Source organism: Chaetura pelagica, unplaced genomic scaffold (assembly GCF_000747805.2).
Source record: "Chaetura pelagica isolate M959 unplaced genomic scaffold, ChaPel_1.0 scaffold345, whole genome shotgun sequence".
Taxonomy (NCBI): domain Eukaryota; kingdom Metazoa; phylum Chordata; class Aves; order Apodiformes; family Apodidae; genus Chaetura; species Chaetura pelagica.
Window position 1 is genome coordinate 836,903 of NW_009953962.1, and position 22,803 is coordinate 859,705.

The following is a 22,803-nucleotide window of genomic DNA, read 5'->3' on the forward strand; positions in this document are numbered from 1 at the left end:
CAGTTGTGTATGTTCAAGTGAAGTCAATGCTAATGGAACAGCATTTGAAAGCAAAAGGTGAATCAAATGCCTTGGGCCATTTTGTCATCTGACCTACACAGGTTTAAATATAAAAGGTCTCTTGATATAAATTAATAGGCATCACAGGTATGTAAATGACCTCTGAGTTCGGCACACTACAGAATTTGATCTTAGATCTTAAAATATCTTGAAGTGTGACTTCACAGCACAGAAAAACCTGTTCTTAATTCTCTACAAATACTCCTGGTACTTTAAAAATAAAGTTAATTAGAAGAGAAATCTTGTAAATACTTTAAAAATAATATAAAAGATCAGAGGTCACTTTAATATTAAAGATCAAAAGTTACTTACTTGGAAAGATTCTTGCTTCAAATTTTGCTACAAACATGAAACACTATCAAAAATCCACAAAAAGAACAAAAGCACCACACTGTCTTCTGATTTTTCTCAGGCTGCACTGGTGCAATCCTACAGCTCTCAGGAGTGGTAATTTGGTTTATCTAGGTAGGTGTGTCTTTACTTGCTTCTTGTCCTGCAGTACCTGCAGGTCCTTCACAAATAATAGCTTTGAACAGCACATACTTTTTAAAAAATTGGGTAGAATTGTATGTGGGCAACTCAACTAAATTTTGCCGTCTATGATAAGATAAATGAATGCTGTCTTTTGCCTAGGTGCTCTATCCCTTTGTGTTGACTTAGGAATCTTCTTGGGTCTGCCAACACATGGGCTTCTGGGCACAACCTCACAACTCCTCTAAACATACATGAAAAAGATCTTTAGTGCATTAACAGCAGGTCTCTAAAACAAGGATTCTTCCCCCAGAAGACCTATTGAATTACGTAGCTATCAGTCCACAAGACACCATACCCACAGCCCAGGAGAACAGAACACTGCAACAGCCAAGATGCTGCAGAAAGGCTTCTGTGATTCTAATGCAGCCTATCGACAAGTTATTTATACACACATGCACCAAAACACACACATGGGGATTCTACATGTCTTGGTCTTCTCATTTTCCAGCGGCAAGGTAATGGGTATAAGAACAATGTCAATATGTGCCACTTTAAAAACAATCTTTTATGTAACACAGATTAAAATTTAACTGGCCTGTTTCACTATTCAGTATGTGCAGCCTTTTCAACGTGATCTGATAAAGATCAGTTTTGCTGGAACTTGTTTTCAAAGCGCTTACAAAAACAGCTTCCCTGCCACTAGCACTTCGAGCAAAACAAATCACAGAACTAACTGTAAAATCTGCTGCATTTGAGAATGAAGCATGGTAGCAGACTGGACATGTTTAGTGTAGTTTAAAACATACAATAAATAAATAAGACAAAAACAGGGCTGGAAGAATTTGTGTTACAATGTCAGTTGCTAATCTTGCCTTAGCTGCACTATAAGGCTAGTTCATCTTCCACTCCAGTAGGTAACTGCATCAGCAATTGCAAATAGCTGTTGGCTAGTAAAGGATGTCTGAAGCAGGCTGGAAGTGTGATTGATAAACCTTACTCAGCTCTGTGTTCACATAATTGACTCTTATCACCAAGAAAGTTCAGTCCTCCAAGATGCAGCTGAGGGAGTGGCATGGGACAGAAAAGGAGGGCTGCAAAATCTTCATTTAAATTGTGAAGAAACACATGATCGACCATCAGTGCTGTTAAATCTCTTATTTCTTTTAAACACACATCCCTCACACATCAATGGGAAAAGGTGAATTTCTATAGAAAGCTCACAGCCAACGGTATTCTGGATGTACTGTATGTGTAAGCAAGTATTACAAGTAGCCCGTGCATCTCTTGATAACAGCCTGTCGTTTCTGCAAGAACAGCTTACTACCTGAAAGCATTCACATACTCATCAGCCCAGTCTGCTGGGAGTCCTGCAAGCTTCTATCAAAGACAGCCAGGACTGCAGCCCTTGAAGTCCCTGTACTTGGAGCACACCTATAGAAAATAAGCTGGAGTACAGTTGCATATTTTGATATCAGCCTGTTTAATGTACTTTGGCAGCAAGCTACAAAAGTCAGATGATTAGGAGTGAGCTGATTAGGAATCTCTCCTTCAAGAAAAGCATTTAGGAGACATTACTTTAGTAATGTTCAAGATCTTAAAACTTCACATTTAGGTCCTTGCCAAAAACTGTCGAGACATGTTACCAAAGCAAGATCTGGACTTGGGGTATATAAAACCTGCTAATAAATAATAGAAGAATTGGTCATCACCTGCAAAGTCAAGAATACAGTTCTCAGAGAAGATTACCGAGTGTCTTACCTTGCAGAGCACCATGCATACCAATGTGTATTTCTCATGACTGCCAGAAAAAAACTGTTTATGGATGTGCAGGTCAAAAGCGCTTACATGAATTAAGTCTATGGTTTGCAAGACCACAAAACAGATGACAATGCACAGCACAAGCAGGTGCCTTTCTCCTAAGACCTTTTTGCTCTTCCTAATCCCTTAGAAAAAAATTCCTGTGAGGCTTCTTCATATGCTATCTGTAAGCAAGTTCAGGCTGTATCCTTATTGCTTTTCATAGCTGAGATTAAAAGTATTAGTTCTTGGTTTCTCACAAAGATGGTCAGTAATGATTTCTTCATTAAACTCTTCTTGGAAAGCTAAAAATGCCAAATAATTTTGCAAGGAATACAGTAAACTTTCACAAAGTAACAGGTACAGACAACTTTTTACCTTCTCTGCAAATGAGTTCTGTTGAGGATATGTTTTTGGAGACATAATTTTGAAAAGCATATTTTTATATGCTTTATATTCTGTATATTTTTTATATGCTACAGATATTTTTAGAGGTGTCTTTTTACTTAATTTTTTAAGTTTGTTTTGTGATGGCCAGTATAAAATATTTTGGATTCAATGCACATTTTGTTGAACCTTGTACCCTTCAATAAATATCAGAAGTAATTAAAAGAGAAGTAGAGTAACTGTTCATGCTACTTCTATGTTGGGTGTTTTTTGTTGTGGTTTTTTTTTTGTGTGTGTGGTGGGGGAGTTGTTGTTTATTTTTGTCTTGAGAATACATCAATGTACATATTTTAAATACACAAGAAAAGTAAAAATAATACCTGATTTCTGCTGATTGAACAGCTTCTGATCAGAGCTGAAGAACAACCACAGACTCCAGTGGTTTTAAGTTTTAGAGTGCTCAGAGTTCATTTAAGTTTCTGCAAACCATGCTGTTTGAGACTTGATTCTCTAGTGCTATCTAGCGGCTAGTACTGAAAATTATTCATGCGTAGAACTGCAGCTACACAAAATACTATCTATGGACTAATAAATCTAATTCCCCCTTCCATGGCTGCTTTGACTTGAAGGTGTGCGTGTGGAGCAGCGTACTATGGACAAACAGCCTCTTCCACAAAACTTCAGCTCCTTCAACTCCTGGGCTAAGTGGCCAAGCCAAAGCCTGCAGCTGACAGCATAAACACTTCTACGTCTTGAAATACTGATGAAACATTCCTTCAGCCAGCATTATCTCAGTTGCTGGTGGCTGCCTCCAGGCCTATTTGTGCCTAAATGGATGAACACTTCCCCTCTCATATTCCCATTCACTTTGGAACTGGAAGTTCAGACTAGGGCAGTTCCAGGCACCCGTCACAATGCAGAAAAATGAATAGGCTGCCTGTCCTCAGCAAATACATGTCTCCCGTTGCTTGTTGCCTGAGATTTTTTTCTCGGTTCCTCCTCTCCTTGATATTGATAAGGAAACCAACCTAACTCGGCGTTGCCACTTTTGGGCTTCGTGAGAGAGGTCTGCTAGCTTGGCCAACAGATTTAAGGTTTAAGCTCAAGTCTGAGTGTCAATAACGTACATAGACACGAGTTCAAACTATCAATTGAGTAAAATTGAGTGAACAATACCCCACAAATACTACATCAGTATCCTAGACCCAAACATTTCTCAATATCAAACAGAATTTCATTGCCCTGAAAGCACAAATAGGAACCTACTCCATTCTAAAACTTATCAGGCTAATAGAAAAGATGTACACTCACATAAGAAAAGGTTCATTGGGAATCATGATAACCAAAATCTAATGGAGGAGAAGTAGATTATCCCTCTGCTGCAGTTTTTCCTGACATTAAAATAGCATGCATGGGGGGGGGGGGGGGAAAAAAAAAAAAAAAGAAAAAAAAAAAAGAAAGAAGAAGATGCCTGGAATGAACTATCTGTACATTAATAATAAGCATTTATTCAGGGCCATTCCCCAAACTACACAGATATAGGCAGACAAATACCTGTGCACACACAAGCACAAAGCCTTTGACATCCTCCACTCACGTAATTCCACTCCCTACCAACATACAAATCAAGAGAAATTAGAGAAGAGGAAGTGCAAACAGGAATGGTTTATCTGCTGACCAAAAAAAACACCAAAAAAACCCCAAAGAAAAACTTTGAAGAATTTCTGACTTCTTAGGCTGGAAAGAAGAGGACGTGCTATGATGGTAAATTGTTAATGAGTTATCTACCAACTGCTAATATTCCATAAAACTGCACATAAAGGCAAAGGTCTAATTACATTTTTTCTTCCACTTCTAGCAACTGCAGTAAGAAAAAGGCCTTTTTTCCAGAGGAAAAGAGACTGTATACACAGAATTCTGATGGTCAGCTGTCATCTGACATGAACAAAAGCCAAATTGTTCCTAGGCAGATCCAGCACAGATTGAAAAGAGAGCATGCTTTGTTATAAAAGGAAATTCAGCTCAGTCCAGGAGGTTCCCATGTTGTCTTGAGCAATTAATTTTCCTGGCCAAAACAGATTCATACTTAGTGCAAAGGCTTTATTAGACATGCAGTTTAACCCAAAGGTAACCTCTGCTGTCATTCAGTGTTGTGAAATGGACTGTAAAGCTTCACCAGGATACTATCTCTACAAATATTTTTGTGAAGTAATTAATGCACATATTTAGTTAAAACAATCTCTCACTCTACACTACAATAAACTTATCCTTATGTATATGCTTAGAAAGGGAAAAATATGAAAGAACTAGGGATAAAAGTAAAACAAATGCAGGTCCTCTGCATAATCTTTATGTTAAAGACATTCAAGGTTACATCTTAAACTCTGCACCTCAGTTAAGTACAAACCCCATTACTTCTAGAACTACAAGTTTGTCAGATTTCTTGTACATACCTGTTATGTGTTGAGTATGCATCAATCCCATCAGGGAGTGACCCTGGAGCCTGCTAGGCCAAGGGAACGGTTTCAAACTGACATCTCTCAGTCCATCAGGAACAGCAACAGAGTTTTTTTGTTTGCCTGGGACCTAAAATTCAGAATCTCTCAGATAGAAACCTACAGCTCTTCTAAAATGCCGATGGACCTCATCTTCCTTTAAAACATGACTTGTAAGGGAAATGGTGAAGCCTAAGTCTTGTCTTTATAGGAACTTTACCAGGAGATGGGAATTCAAGCAGTGAATCATCTGGGTGTATGCAGAAAACAAGTAGCTGCAGATGCAGCTGGTATTATTCAGCTTTTAAGATGTTGGTGAAACAACAGTAATTTACTGAATTAAATGTATCACTTGTCCTATTTAAATTTGCTACTACCAAAAATGAAGTTTCCTGCCCAGACCCTAGAAGTTGTTTGGATTTCCCAAGATACTTCTAAAAATTTAGAGTAACATTCTCCTTCACCACCCCTATTTGTATATATTCAACAAAATCAAGAAAAATTACCTATCTGAAACAACAACTGAGCAACTGAGTCTTTCTTTTTTTTTTTTTTTTTCTTTTCCTGTTCAAGGAATATCAGAAGAATAACACTTTATTAGCTCTTTGCAGGCTATTTACACTCGGGAAGAAGTATAAAATCTGGGAAAAAGAGTTGGTGAGGATATACTAAAAAAGCATGACAAAAACATGAACATTATCACTTCTATCCATCTTCTGGACTTGGTGACAGTATCAAAGGTTAATGTTTTCCCCATATGACAATCTTTATTATCATTTGTCCTCAGTGGTTCCTGTCACAAACAGGAATTCCAGTGAACTTTTGCTGCTTTAACTGTTAGGATTATATTATAAAATTCATCTGCAACACAGTTTGTATAATACTGTTACCTTCAATTTGTGATGTACGCAGCTTTCAGGATTAATAGTTTATAAAAATTATTCTACTCTTCTTTCTGCTGAAATAAGAGAAGCATCACCTTTTTTTTTTTTTTTTGACATTTTCACTGGGAGCAGAAAGTTCATTAACATCGTGGAAGATTTTACCACAGAATGAAAACACACAGCAAAAAGTTAGTTTAGTCCTGATTTACACAGGCAATGAGTTGGAGTCTTTAAGATGCCAGGCCTTTCGGTTCCATAGTTAACCCAATCACATGGAAAAAAAAACCATAATAAAAAATGGAAGACTTGGTAGAACTAGGGCCACAGTGCCTTACAGGACTAAATTCAGTGAAATGCAAGTTGCATTCAATACCAAAACACAGAGAGAACCAAACACCCTAAGCCTGCAGAGTTCATTATACCTTATGGTCCAGCGCAGGGCAGCCACTAAGCAGTGGCTGCATGCAACAGCTTTCCTGGTGTGGGGCTGAGGGGAGACCCTGTGCTCTGAAGCAGCAGCACAGGTCACAGGTCAAAGCAAAGTCCCAGGCTCCATAACTCACTGTTTTGATCCTTCATAGCAAGTCCCATGCCTGAAGTAATAGTTTCTAACCAGACTGAACAATCACCAATGCTGTCTGTTTCAAAAAAGCAAGACAGCTTCATATTTATTCCTAGATAGTTTGGTATCTGGTCTCGTGGATTTGCTGTGAGTTTGCAAGCAAAGGTAAAATCTCAAAATCCAAAGTAACCAATTTCCAGGAGATGCTTTAAGGATCACATAAAAAGTAAGGCCTTTTTTTGGTAAAATGAATTTACACTGTTCTGAATTTATCTTTCACAACAAAATGAACACTGAAAGCATGCCATTTTAAAGCAAACACAAACACACCTGCAACTTCATTCATCATGACAGTTTCCAATTTATTTACTCAAATCCCCATTTAGACACAAGAGCAGTAACAAAATATCTGTACATTACTTCTGTTACAAATATAGATACTATTTAAAGTGACTTTACATATTCTAATGTAGGCATTTCAAACTCTTAAGCAAGGAGCAATCGTAGAAGAGTAATTCAGTAACAGCATCCAGTAACATCTGTTTTCTTTCATATTAGCCTACCATAGTGTAACTTCTAGCATAGTTAAAGAGATAAACATGGCTTTTTTCTTTTTTTTTTTTTTTTAATTAATTCACTTAGACATAGCCTATCTATTTGTTAATATTATTTCACAGAAATTTCTAATACTGTTTTTGTGTCCCCCTAAAACAAATGCTAGTTGTTTGTGTCTTCCTCTAAGAATGTCCTGACCATTGCTTACATTTTCAATTAATATTTCTCTTAAGTGACAAACAACATGGTGGCCTTCTTACTACATTTTTTTTTTGCTAATTAACACAAAGGATGTTGCGGCTGAACAAACACACCTATACCCCTGCCCCAAGTGAAAAAAACAAATCAAACCCTCAAACCTAAGCCAAACTAAAACAGTTTTCATTTGTTCGGGTTTTTTTGGATATACTATGACTTAGGAAATTTAAATCCACAAACAGAAAAGTAAAAAATCCACCAAGTCACCCACCCAGTTCCTTCTACTTAGGCTTTATGAAACAATACAAATAACCATCCAAATCCATTCTTCATCTACTCCCAGATTACGTACTTTTCGTTCTTTTCCCAAAACTTCCATATATGGCTAATACTTTCTTTCTTCAATAACCTTATTTCTGACTACTGCTGCCCATACCATCCCCTTCTTCACTTGGTGGCTTTATAATTTTTCCAACTTTTTTCAAATATCCAAAGCCTCTTAGCAAAATATCCCAGTACTGTTGTGTGGCTGTTAAAAAATAAATTATTAATAATAATACGTTGTGGTTGTTTTGTTTATTTTGTGGCTTACAAGCATTCATTATAATACTAATAGGAAAAATATCCATGTCTTTCTATAGCTGACATAATTCCATCCCAGCGATTTGACATTGAGATAAAAACCTTGGGACATGATTTAGTGGGCATGGTGGTGTTGGGTTGAAGGTTGGACAGGATGGTCTCAGAGGTCTTCACCAACCCTAACAACTCTATGATACTTCTATTGTATACAAAAATATGGTTAAATGTTGCTTTTCTTCAGTGTTGTGACACAGTCTGTGAAGCTGTAAGAGCAAGAAGGATATATAAACTCTTCCACTCTCTTTGCTATGCGGAATGTAAATAATGTAGTCTTAATAAACCTTACTCATTTGGGCAACCAACTCAGGACAAAACAGTCAAAGTGACTGTTCCTTTTGTTCTTTTCAGAATAGCAACTGCTTCCTCATGGGTCACCCCTTCTAAACTCTGCCCATTCACAGCAATAATTTGATCCCCTCTCTTCAGGCGTCCATCTTCTGCTGCTGCACCCTGAAAAAATACAACATGTAACTGCAGACTCATGCATTTATTTTTGTCCCTGCCACACTGTTCTTATGGTCTAGGTTCCATGTACACTTAAAACTTTTTTGATTTCCAATTAATCAAATACAGTCAACTGTAGTACATCCTGCCAGTGATGCAGTATGCCCTGCCCTCGGTTTCACAATATCTAGAAATGAGTCCTCCAGGATTTTTTTTACTCCCTTAACCATGTTCATCCAGCTACTATACTATCACAGAAGCAAGATTCTCAAGACCTGAAGAAGTTTTCAGCAACTGGTGTAAGAAATTCTCTAATCAAAAACTAGCTCTGTACTTTGACTCAGGCTGAGAGTTTGGGTTGTTCAGCCTTGAGAACAGAAGTCTCCAGGGAGACCTTAGAGCACCTTCCAGTACCTGAAAACTGGAAAGAGACTCTTCAAAAGGGCATGGAGTGATAGGACTAGGGGTAATGCTTTTAAGCTGAAAAACGTTCCATTAAGATGAGATATTAGGAATAAATTATTTCCTGTCAGGGTGCTGAGACGCTGGGACAAGTTGGCTAGAGAAGCTGTGGATGCTTCATTCCTGAAGTGTTCAAAGCCATGATGGATGGGGCTCTGAGCAACCTGGTCTGGTGGGAGGTGTTCCTGCCCATGGCAGGGGGGGTGGAACTAGATGATCTTTAAGGTCCCTTCAAACTCTAGCCATTCTGTGATTCTGTGATTTTGTGATTCTGTTATAAATATCTGGGATTCTTGATTCCAGTTTTACTAACTCAGGGCTGTTTCCTAGAGCAGTCCAAAGTATCAAATCCAGGTCACTAACTTAAATTCTCCACAGGTCCTGACTGAATTAAATTATTTTACCTTGGTCTACCTTTCAGACTCTCAGTCAAAAAAAACAGTCCCTTCTACTATCAGAAGAAAATACACTCTAAACATAGAGGGCTGTTTTCCTAAATAATTCCAGTTTTGAGAGCTGAAGAAGGCTCTGCCATACGCAGTCACACGCATTTGAAAATTATGAATCTTCGTAAGACTATATAGCCTTCAAATGCTGCAAGCATTTTTTTTGACCAGACCTTGCACTGAGAAAGAAAAGCTGTAAAAAACTGTAACAATTATTTGGCTTTAAACTTAGGCCTTCATTTAAGGTAGTAGCTGCTGTGAAGTAACTAATAAATGGATTGACTGAACAAATTTACATTTACCTTTGCAAACACTGTCTTCACATAGATGGGTAAGTCTCCATGAGGACTGCCATAACCGCCCACAATACTAAAGCCTAGGCCATCTGGTCCTCTATCCAGCATAATGGTCTTGTACTGAGGAGGTCTAAGAAAAGGAAATAAGAGTACTGCCATGTTGTCTGAACTTATGATTTAACATGCAGAATATTCAACAAAAAAAATTCTTCCTTTCAAGATAAGCAATACATTTCGCTTTCCATCAAAACTACAAATGCTTTTATTTTAATGAACTGTCTGTTTTAGTGCATGTAAAACACTACCTAATGCCCTCCTTATTAACAGTAGCTGTTTCAAACACCTCTCCCATTCAGCTCAGGGAACAGTTATGACTGCAATGTCCTACTAGCAGTGGTTACTCGTGAAGTAGAAATGCAATACCAGTACCTCAAATCTCCATAAAAAACATTTATTTTAAAAATCCTATGACCCATTATACCTCCTAAAAAAAGGTCTAAAATTAGCCACAATAATTTACATTGTAAGGTTTAATTGCTTTCCTCCTCCTCTAATATATGACTGTGTATTTGTATGTATGCGTTTATATAGAACATTCATAAGTGTATTTCCCCACATATACTTCGACTATAAGAAATTTTGAAATTCTATCTATTATGTATGGCTAAAGAACTCCATTCTCCTTCCCTGTTCCCAGAAGAAAAATTCCTCACAGATTTTCAGGCAAAACTTGTTTACGTAGCTGTACCACACAATATACCAGAAGCAGTGTTCCTTGTGTACCAGAAAAGTAATATGCTCCTGATAGGCCAGTGCTAGAAAGCACATTATGGAAACACAGGTACCACTGTGGAAAGGGCCTTGCTACTTAAGTCTGAGAAAAAACATTCCAGGTGCATCAGTTAATCCCAGGTACCAAGTCTCAGCAAAACAAAGGAGGCTGTATTTACAAAGAAATCAAATCATATCATAACTCTACAGAAGAGCAAAACAAAGCAGCAAAAAAATAAATAAATCATAATGTAAAATGAAAAAAGGATCTGTGGCCTACAGGTCCCTTATGTTTGTGTAAGTCAACCACTTCATCTGTTATTTGTTAGAATTTTTAGGTTTTTCAGGTTCAACTCCACCTAAAGTAACAGGCTAAAGAGGTTGCTTATTTTATAGTTACTGACCCTAAGTCATCCTGAAAAATGCTGGTTGAAGTTAGTCCCGCAAATGAAAGATTGGATGTAGGTGGATCCTGCTGCTGACCAGTTATGACACTAACTTCTCCTCCAGATACAACCTGGGAACAGAGTTCATAAATCAGTAACATGAGAACGTTGATACTAAAATAATTCATAGTAGTAGCTTGAAAAATATTATTCTGAAAATATTTCAAATGTCACTGAAGATTTTTTTTACCTGCAACTCAATAGTGCCTGAAGCATTTTTTAAGAGACTAACAGCTTGGGAGTGAGTCATGCCTTCAGTAGATGTTCCACAGATGCTAACAATTCTGTCCCCAACCTACACAAGAAAATGTAGAAAATCTAATTAACAAGTTTAGTTACATAGATTTATTTGTCACTTTCTTTCAACAATAGCAGATCTATGTATCTGCATTTAGCCAGATTTTATCAGTAATATAGGGCAGGAAGGCAAATCAACTTGGCACTACAAAATGACACAGGACAAAGGAAGAAATTTCAGTATCACAACAAATTACACTGGTTTAGTATATTCAGTGTGTCCTTGTTGAAAAACTGGCTGCTGTCATGTAAGAGACAATGATCCAAGATTACTTTAGGACTTCCTTCCCAATGTAAGTATCTTTCAGCAATTACTTTTTACTATGCTACCAAACCGAGTTCCTGTTTTGTCAATCCAAACACCAAAAACTCTTGTCACAGCCAAAGGCACTCATGATTACACCATCAAACTGCTAATTTATTGCCTGCCTAGAGTAATTACTGTGGATTACCCATGTAATCTTTACAACCTTCTTAACAATTAACTTACTCTGAGTTTCTGAGTCTGAGCTGCAACTCCATTCGGATGCATCATGGCAATAAATATAGGAACATCTCCAAGAGGACTTCCTACACCTCCAGCAATGCTCACTCCAAGTGAATCTGCAGGACCCTGTTATTGTCATGAAAAAAAAGCTTACATTTTTCTGGAAAGAAAAACACCTAATAGAGAAATGCAGGCTTATCTTGAAAAATTACTACAGACTCCACCTTATGAAAATCAGAATTCCTGTATCTCAAGACATTTTTTAGCTAATCATTTTGAGAAAGCACAGCGAGCAAAAGGTATGTTTCTTCCTATGAGTGGTAAGCAACAATTTCCTGACTTAGTTCTATATTTTATCTCAGCCAAACTAAATACTTACAGCATTCAGTATCAGACCCTTAATGTCAGCACAGATAGTCTGGGCAAGGAAAACTGCACAGATGGAATTGCTTGCCCTTAATATTGTATGTATCAACCTCATATTATGAACCTCCTGAAAATCAGAATTAAACTTCATGCTCCCCCTAGTGCCCTACTGTTGAAGAACAAAACTAGCTGCTCACTATTGTGCAACACCCTACTACTACCTGACTGCAAACCTGCTATTGTAAACTGTTATTTGCAGAACCTACTGTAAACAAAGAAAGTCTAAATATAATCCATGCAATCAAGGGGACGAGATGCCAGGCAAAGTGAAATAAATATAAGTATTTTGGACAAACAGAAGCAGTCTTTGACACAGACCTTAGGCTCCTGTAAATAAAGAAGTTCACTTTCCCAGTTGAAAACCTGGCTGCTGTCATGTAAAAGATTACCAATTAAACATGCAAATAAAAATACAAAATACCAAACAATGGGCTTGCAACTTTGGCATAATTCCCTCAACTTCACTAAAAAAGAGTCTGGATTTAACATTCTGAAAACAGTAAAACTAGGTCCCACTATGTCTTACTAATCCTTTCTCCTTTTGCTTTCAAAACAGGTCTGAAAAGTGATAGCATTTTTTACATAGAAATATAAGCAGTGGAGATCATACAGCCTCCACCTGAAAAGATGGTCAAATTAATTAGCTATTGCCACATTAATTCCTTTCTCAAAATGATTACCAGGGCCAGACTTCTTCCTTTCTGTAAACGCACCCATTGAAATTTCTAAAATCTGTTCCTGGTATATACCACTTCATGCTGGAGCTTACCTTTTTTATTTCAACTGTTCTTAGCCCCTGTATTTCAGAAGCTGCTGTCAAATGAATAAAAAAAAAAAGTTAAACTAGCATTTTTAGGAAACTTTTCCATGAAAGCTATCCAAATCACTATGATGATTCTAATATTCTGACGCTTTATCACAGTTTTGAGTATAAAACATATTATACATGTTTTAAGCAGATTTTGAATGTAGCTGCCATTAAATTAATAGGACTGAAATACTTCTAGAATGGGTGGAAAAAGTAACTTATTCTCTCAATTTAAACATCCTTTGGAATTAAGGTGTTTAATATTGAGCTAAACATGCTCAAATAGAATAGAGAATACTATTATTTGCTAGCAATGCTTTGGTCAGAAGTAGTTTTGTTCTAAATTTGAGCATGAGACAAGCTATTCCACTTCTATTTTAATTTAACTATACAGTATCTGGATCTCTATGAATGAGACTCCTTGACTGAAGACTTACTTAGACTAAATATAAAATTATGGCTTAACCTAGATTCTCAATATATGAACTGCTGGTATAGCAAGCTGCTAGTTTCCTCTATAAAAGACTATTTGAAGATATATATGATGTACTGCACAATAACCACCCCTGCAGTGTTTTAATGATCAAGGAATCACTTTCAGGTCTACAGCACAAAATAACATTTTAGAGAAAGTTAAAGATCTCAGTTAACAGTTCAGATGTATAAAATACTGAAGGCACCAAAGAAACCTTACCAGTATTCTTCTTTAGACCACTTTCAAAGACGTCTGCTGCACCGGACCCAGGAACAGGGAAACTGAATGATGAGAGACTGCCACTTCCTTCACTGACCTAAACACAGTAGTACAATGGGATTAGAGAGCAGCTTCAGACATCCATCTGATAAAACTGTAACTCACTGCATTCAGTGAATTTTGCTGCATTTTACTTTTCTTATGCACAGTTAAAGCTGACACAGTGAACCTCCATATATTTCTAGGCCACTCTAAAGGGCTTCTTGTTTGAAACATCCTTGGACCAACAGATATTCCACGCCTACAACCCCACGCAACACTTTGAAGTGCTGCTTCAGAGGGTCAGACTGTGCTCTTATGTTCCCACCTTCTATCATCTGATAGACATCTGCTGCAAAAGTTATCCATGATTATCAAGGTAGGTACAGAATACAAAAGACATCTTTATACATCCACGTGTCTCTCTCATGTTCACCCACAGTACCAGCTAATACCAAGATTAGGCTCTCCACTCAGCTTCACCTACAGTTTCCAGAAAGTTTTTCACTATATCCGCAGGACAATGTACAGAAACAAGGCTAGGCTCCCAGTGATACTAGTTCACTGACTGCTACAGACACTTCAAAATATTCAACACTGTGAGCTTTTTCTTACTGAACCACTTACATCAAGACTGCTCAGAGCCTGCATGTTCTTATTTTGTTTGGCATTACCCATTTTGAAGAGAGCCTAACACCTCAGTCTTATCCAGTCTTAACCCATTCACTTGAAATGTTTAATTATTATTTGTTTTAAAACTAATCTTCAGTACTTGATATTTGGCATACCTAGTTTATTACCATGGAAAGCTCTAAGGAAACTTGTGAGGTCTCACTAATATAGCTCCTACTGGAGACAATCATGATGTAAGCTGCTACCCCATGAAGGAAGGATGCATTCAAAAGCAGAAAGTGTTGCAAGTTTGTAACATGTCACCATTAGAGTAACAATAAAGTAAGTAAATCTGAGAGGAGCCTGACGGCAAGGGTGCAGGTTTCCTGCTTCTGCTGACCAAGATTACAGTAAGAATACACAAGAAGTGGAGAAACTCACTAGGTTTATTGAAACAATACTCCATTGCATACCAAGCACACCTAAAGCAACAGAGAGTTAAAGTCCACTCCAATTTCTTGAGGTAACTGTGAGTATCAGGGCACTTTCTGCTTTCCAGGCTGGAACAAGAGTAAGCAACATAGCAAAGCCATATCTGGAATACATTTTTGCCTGGATTATGTCTTTAACAGATACAGTATGCTAAAGAGAATATATATAACAGCTACTGAGAAGCTGCAAAGTAGATTAAAAACTACTCTTTGTCATCTTGGATCAGGTTTATGGAAAATCCCTGTCACCATAAAAACAATTATTTTTATTTTCTTTCATTATTTAACCACTATTTCTTAAAAACTAATTGTTTTTACAGTTACACACCTGGCTGCTCTGGGATGTTCTCCTCTCAGAGTGGAACGGACCAGCTTTTATTCTTCCAACTTCTAGTCTTACTGTACCTAAAGAACACTAAAGAAGCAGTCACTTACAACACATCTTCTGTATACAGTATTAAAGGCTATGAAAATAGTTAAGTCACCTCTTAGACAAAGAAGAAAAAAATACAGGCAGAGAGGAAAATAATGGGCTAACAACCTTGTGTAACAACCTTAGCAGACAGAGCTCATGGCAGAATCAAGAGACATAGCAAGTAAGTACACCATAATAGTCAGTACTGAGCAGGGTACTTTTTGGATTAACCATATTAGAATACAAATGTAAAGATTACCCAAGAAGGCTTACATCATTACCTTTCACTTGACAAAGAGTTGGTTTTGCTTCTCAATTGTAATATCAGCATATGTTTTCAATATGGCACTTTTCAGGGAATAGTGAAATTCACTATTTTCACAGCAAGCACTAAAAATAGTGTAACACTTCACAGAACAATCAATACTTCTGTTGGTATGACTGAGACCATGGTATTTAAACTGGTGGTAGTCACATCTCTTCTACTCTTGAAAGTACATACCTCTGGATCTATACCAACACAACTAAAGAACTTTTGAGCATGAGGTTTTTGAAACATCCATCTATAGTTTGTGTGACCTTTCTGCACCCAAATCCCAAAATGAAGCTGGGTGATATACACTGTTAACCTATTGAAATATCCTTCCACTACTCTTTAAGCTTTTAATTATACAATTAAGTCTTTATAATTCAGCATAAAATTCATGCCTCAGAAGAAAATTCACCCTGCAATCAAATATTTAGTAACAAAGACATTAAACTGATTTTGGAAACAGGTAGGTAAGATATTATCACAACATTTAGAAAACTGGACTTTTGAAGTCAGTAGTGTCAAAAGAAGATCACTAATGTGCAACATATTCAAATACAGAAATAAAGTTTTGTGGCTATTGCTTTTCCTTCTCTCATGAACACCTATATGCAAAGTACTTAATATTACTTAAGTTTGCCTCTATTTATCATGTTTTAGCAGTATCACCCTAAGAGAGGTTAACGTATTCGTCAGAAAACTCACAGTAAGAAAGAGACCGATATATCAAAACCAATAAAAGGAAATACCCATTCAAGAAGGGTTTCTATATCTTGTATCTGTTGCTATTCTCTTAGGGTAACACTAAAAGAGATTTATTACTGTGGGAAACAACCCCACATAAGATTAAATAAAATGTCTTTTAAGCCAGCAGAGGCCTTTTGCTGATTATACCCAGCAAACGGACAAAAACAGGCCTGCCTGTTCAAGGAAAATAAAGCAATAAAAGGTTGTGATACAAGGCAGGAAAAATGGACAAGTTAGGGACTGCCCTCCCACCACCAGCCTGCTCGCTAAACAATGTTGTCTTCTCTATGTCCTGGGAATGACTCGATCAAAGCCTGTGCAAAACCACTCTTTCAATGTTTATCCAAAATGGAAAACTGAGGAAGTAATCTATGTACTAAAAATAATCACGTCCTCCTATAAAACACAAAACTAAAAAGAGATTTAAAAGCTATAATGTATCAAAGTAGGAGATAATACTTGCCAACCAACTAGTGAATAAATCACAGACATGATCATAGAATCACAGAATGTCTTGGGTTGGAAGGGATAAAGGCCCCCCTACAATAAGCAGGGACATCTGCAACTAGAACTGATTGCTCCGAGCCCCTTTAGTTTTGTTACAGTTCTCTCCACCTGAAATCTCCCATAAACCTGTAAGTAAAATAATTCTCAAGCTGATAGCACATGCTAGTGGTCTCACACTGCTTAAAATGTATTGGGTATTTCCAGAAGTTATATATAATTTTCTAGGAAAAACATTTCAGGCAGATCAAGAAAACTCACTCCTAGATTTTACTCTAATTAATGAAAACAGAACTGATACCTAAATGATAAATGGTTATTGCCCATGTGTAAGTGGCTGTGTTTTACTCCATTTATTCTGTGTGAACAGAATGGATCGTTAACGATAATATATATGGAGTACTTAAAAAGCCTCATTTCTCAGCACTAGGAAAATTAATTACGAGTACTTCTGAGTGGCATTAAGTATTCAAAACACGAATATATGAATGATAACTGGGAACTAAGAATCTTCAATTAGATACTCCAAAATGCTTTCCAAAATGACAGAAAGTTTCCACATTAAATGGCATTTTAGTTTAGAGGACATGTAAAACTGCAGCATATGAAGGAGAAATGCACTGTCCTTAGACAAAATAAATTACGAGGTAAGAATGGAAAAATTCTATTACTTCAGAAAACCATAATGAGTTCACTGTCAGAACAAAGACCCAGTTCTGGCATTCACTCTTACGGGCACATGCTGAAAATACAGATAAAGTGCTCCTACCTTCCCTTTGTAAGTTCTGCCCTTCCTCTCCTCCCTGCCCCCTCAGAAAAAAAGCTGAAAGAACTGTTCCAAGATCTGGAAAAATGTGCCCTTTGAATGTAAGTACAAAGAAGCACAATCGTGTGTCTCTGTATCCAGGACTCAGCTATGAGTTACTGTTTTTCCAGTGGAATAGTATTCCACTGGAAAATGCTGATGTGATGAAATCCCTACCATGCAGCAGGTATGTCTCAAAACCCGGGAGGGTGAACAGACAAGCTGGCTGACCAACTGGACTTCCTGCCTGACCACAGGAAATGTTATATATGACTTATTTTCTAATTTGGAAATAGGGGGAGGATATCAGGAGCACAAAATTTACTGAGAACAGAAATTCTGGCTCCAAGAGCTGCAGATAGGAGTTTACTTCAGTCATCTTTGTGAGAAAGCAATTTCTTATAGTAGATGCTTTAGTCACTGGAAAATGCATTATAGTATATAACGGATGTGAGGTGACACTAGACAGTCACAGAAAAAAAAATTAAGAAAAAATTAACATTATCACCTATGAAAGTAATTGCTTTTTGGCACAACTACTCTGATGAATTCTCCATCATTTAAAGTTAGTTCTGCAAATATCTTTCTAAAAATGTAAGATAGTTAACCAGTTACCAGTTTGTTGGAGAAAATACAGTGTTAAGTTTAGGATGTTCTAGGTAATAGTCTTTTATTGCTCTATAAACTAATGATAATCAGGACTACCACTCCTCCCATTATCACCATGCCTAATATTAAAATCTGAAAGTTCTACAATCCAGGATGCTTAAATTTTCCACAGATCATTCTCATTAGCATCTCAGGAACAGTCTGAACTCAGAGTAAGAAAGAGACCGATATATCAAAACCAATAAAAGGAAATACCCATTCAAGAAGGGTTTCTATATCTTGTATCTGTTGCTATTCTCTTAGGGTAACACTAAAAGAGATTTATTACTGTGGGAAACAACCCCACATAAGATTAAATAAAATGTCTTTTAAGCCAGCAGAGGCCTTTTGCTGATTATACCCAGCAAACGGACAAAAACAGGCCTGCCTGTTCAAGGAAAATAAAGCAATAAAAGGTTGTGATACAAGGCAGGAAAAATGGACAAGTTAGGGACTGCCCTCCCACCACCAGCCTGCTCGCTAAACAATGTTGTCTTCTCTATGTCCTGGGAATGACTCGATCAAAGCCTGTGCAAATTTCCTGCTTGTATTAATTGACTTGTATTAAATCATATGGACAATGTTTATCCAAAATGGAAAACTGAGGAAGTAATCTATGTACTAAAAATAATCACGTCCTCCTATAAAACACAAAACTAAAAAGAGATTTAAAAGCTATAATGTATCAAAGTAGGAGATAATACTTGCCAACCAACTAGTGAATAAATCACAGACATGATCATAGAATCACAGAATGTCTTGGGTTGGAAGGGATAAAGGCCCCCCTACAATAAGCAGGGACATCTGCAACTAGAACTGATTGCTCCGAGCCCCTTTAGTTTTGTTACAGTTCTCTCCACCTGAAATCTCCCATAAACCTGTAAGTAAAATAATTCTCAAGCTGATAGCACATGCTAGTGGTCTCACACTGCTTAAAATGTATTGGGTATTTCCAGAAGTTATATATAATTTTCTAGGAAAAACATTTCAGGCAGATCAAGAAAACTCACTCCTAGATTTTACTCTAATTAATGAAAACAGAACTGATACCTAAATGATAAATGGTTATTGCCCATGTGTAAGTGGCTGTGTTTTACTCCATTTATTCTGTGTGAACAGAATGGATCGTTAACGATAATATATATGGAGTACTTAAAAAGCCTCATTTCTCAGCACTAGGAAAATTAATTACGAGTACTTCTGAGTGGCATTAAGTATTCAAAACACGAATATATGAATGATAACTGGGAACTAAGAATCTTCAATTAGATACTCCAAAATGCTTTCCAAAATGACAGAAAGTTTCCACATTAAATGGCATTTTAGTTTAGAGGACATGTAAAACTGCAGCATATGAAGGAGAAATGCACTGTCCTTAGACAAAATAAATTACGAGGTAAGAATGGAAAAATTCTATTACTTCAGAAAACCATAATGAGTTCACTGTCAGAACAAAGACCCAGTTCTGGCATTCACTCTTACGGGCACATGCTGAAAATACAGATAAAGTGCTCCTACCTTCCCTTTGTAAGTTCTGCCCTTCCTCTCCTCCCTGCCCCCTCAGAAAAAAAGCTGAAAGAACTGTTCCAAGATCTGGAAAAATGTGCCCTTTGAATGTAAGTACAAAGAAGCACAATCGTGTGTCTCTGTATCCAGGACTCAGCTATGAGTTACTGTTTTTCCAGTGGAATAGTATTCCACTGGAAAATGCTGATGTGATGAAATCCCTACCATGCAGCAGGTATGTCTCAAAACCCGGGAGGGTGAACAGACAAGCTGGCTGACCAACTGGACTTCCTGCCTGACCACAGGAAATGTTATATATGACTTATTTTCTAATTTGGAAATAGGGGGAGGATATCAGGAGCACAAAATTTACTGAGAACAGAAATTCTGGCTCCAAGAGCTGCAGATAGGAGTTTACTTCAGTCATCTTTGTGAGAAAGCAATTTCTTATAGTAGATGCTTTAGTCACTGGAAAATGCATTATAGTATATAACGGATGTGAGGTGACACTAGACAGTCACAGAAAAAAAAATTAAGAAAAAATTAACATTATCACCTATGAAAGTAATTGCTTTTTGGCACAACTACTCTGATGAATTCTCCATCATTTAAAGTTAGTTCTGCAAATATCTTTCTAAAAATGTAAGATAGTTAACCAGTTACCAGTTTGTTGGAGAAAATACAGTGTTAAGTTTAGGATGTTCTAGGTAATAGTCTTTTATTGCTCTATAAACTAATGATAATCAGGACTACCACTCCTCCCATTATCACCATGCCTAATATTAAAATCTGAAAGTTCTACAATCCAGGATGCTTAAATTTTCCACAGATCATTCTCATTAGCATCTCAGGAACAGTCTGAACTCAGTGCGAAGAAAACAAAAGCTTTCAAAAAACTTCTGGCTCATTCTTCACTTTTATCCACCTTCTCTTTCCCCCAATACCTTTAGCAAAGCTGCAACAGCCTCCTGGTTAGCATTTCGAACATCTTCTCCATTCACTGTCAATATCTGGTCTCCTTGCATCAATCTGCCATCTGTATCTGCTATGCCTCCTTTGACGATGTCTGATACAAACACCCCCGTATCATTTCTGCAAATACACACATGGATTTTGTATTACAGTGTTGTTTGAGGGCCATTTTTATGACTTGCTAATGGGAACGCAATCAACTTTGTAATTTTTCTGTTGAGTGATGTTGCGCTATTTTCTCTAGGAATGGCCATTTAGGCTAGGCACAAAAATGACATCTATAGCCTTCAAGCCTACAGGATCCATGCACCAGACCTCAAAAGAAACATGAGCATGCCCAGGAAGTTCTAAACATTGACTCTCCAGGCACATTCATACCTTTTTCCAACAATACTGAGTCCAAGGCCTTTGCCAGGTTTCTTTTGGAGCTCTATATTGAGTACATCATACATATCTTCCTCCTTGTACTGGGCTTCATCTCTGTACACAGTCAGACGAACTTTCTGGGGAGTCTGTCGGAGGACATGGATTGCTTCATCATGTGTGGCATTCCTAAGGTCAATCCCATTCACCTGCAATGAAAGCATACAAAGATAAACTGTGCAGAATCTTTAAGGAGACAAAGAGAAGATGCCTAACTAGCTAATGAGAATAAAAGCAACTAAAGAAACCACCACACCTCTAATATCTGGTCCCCAGCCCACAGTCTCCCATCTTTAGATGCTGCTCCTTCTTCGTATACTTCATGGATAATTATTGCTCCCTGTGGATAAATTAAACAAAAATAAACTGCACGTTGAAAGAACATGTTCCTACTTTGAACCAAGAGTAACTTAAAATTACAACTTTAATTTATCAGTGATAAACAGTAAGATGTAAGATGAACAAACTACCAAAACTTTCAGGAAATTAATTCATACTTTCAATTTAAACGTGCATTTTTCTTTATTTTGTTTGTATTCTTTTTTCCTTTTATCTTTGGTGTCTTTCTGTAAATGCTACAGAAACTAATGAAGAAGAGATTTATTCTGTCAGACATTTTAATTTAATTATTGTTATTTCACTTAACTGACACACATATTTTTGTCAACCAACCAGCAAAGTGTCTGCTCCTCCAACAATGCTCAGGCCAAGACCAGTCCGTCCTTTGGAGATATCAATGGTTGTTTCACATCCAGGAATGATGGGACAAGTAGCTGGGTCAGAGGCTAACGTGGCTGGAGTTGATGATCGGCTTGTATCTAAAATCACAAATGAACATAACAGTTACTGTAAGAGGGCTCTATATGAGACAAGTGACTTTAAAACAGCATTTTGGAAGTCCACTGACAGCCCTACAGTGACAACAACTGACTTACACAATGATACTACCAGCTCTCCCTTCCCCTCATACAAATACTATCCCGTAGTTTTAATCACAGTTGTCCTGTTTTTATACCATCACATACATGGATAACAGTCTGGATAGTCAAAGAAGCTGTTTTGCACAACAAGATTTTATTTAATTTAAACATCTGTACACTAGCAATTATGCAATTTAGATCAGAGAAAAATGAAGCATATAGTATGTATGAAATACTCAGATTCAAGTCAGATGTGCACTTTTGCAATGGGCAAGCAAAGATCCATCTAACTAAATATTCTGTCTCAACCTGCAATCTGCACCACAAGAAAGCTGTTAAGTAACAAGCAAATATAGTGCTGTTTCACAAGTCCACGGATGTAAGCCAAAGGTTTTATACACATAATTCTATTTAGTGGCTCTCAAATTTTTTTATCCCACTTCAACTTTTAACTGGCCACTAACACAATAAGTTTCATGGTGTAAGTATGTATTTTCATAGTGCAAATATATAAGGCACCATTATATAGGAATTTATCTGAAAATTCTCTATGTCTGGTATGTCACAAGTGGATCTTTGCTTTATTAGTGTAGTCAGCTCAGTACCCTTCAAAGAAAAAAAACATTAAAAATACTAGGAGGTGATTATTGTGTAACAACTAAAGGAAAGACTAAGTAATTCATATGTTTGGGATGTTCAGATTATCCCTATCACCGATATTCTCCTGTGCTTTAAAGAAACACCAAAATTTTATCTTTTCCAAAAGGTAAAAACAGGCAT

General features: G+C 37.1%; 1 protein-coding gene across 1 annotated transcript in view; it reads right to left on the minus strand.

Moving 5' to 3' along the window:
- Positions 1-8,209: 8,209 nt before the first annotated feature.
- MPDZ (multiple PDZ domain protein) overlaps positions 8,210-22,803 on the minus strand; it is an 87,390-nt gene continuing 72,796 nt past the window's right edge. Inside the window, exons 34-45 of the mRNA XM_010001919.1 lie at positions 21,776-21,921; positions 21,360-21,443; positions 21,059-21,252; positions 20,653-20,800; positions 15,102-15,188; positions 13,632-13,728; positions 12,899-12,942; positions 11,707-11,829; positions 11,110-11,214; positions 10,878-10,990; positions 9,709-9,832; positions 8,210-8,504 (exon numbers count right to left, since the gene is read on the minus strand). Of these exons, the coding sequence (XP_010000221.1) occupies positions 8,358-8,504; positions 9,709-9,832; positions 10,878-10,990; positions 11,110-11,214; positions 11,707-11,829; positions 12,899-12,942; positions 13,632-13,728; positions 15,102-15,188; positions 20,653-20,800; positions 21,059-21,252; positions 21,360-21,443; positions 21,776-21,921 (1,412 nt within the window). The 3' untranslated portion in view covers positions 8,210-8,357. The remainder of the gene's footprint in view (positions 8,505-9,708; positions 9,833-10,877; positions 10,991-11,109; positions 11,215-11,706; positions 11,830-12,898; positions 12,943-13,631; positions 13,729-15,101; positions 15,189-20,652; positions 20,801-21,058; positions 21,253-21,359; positions 21,444-21,775; positions 21,922-22,803) is intronic.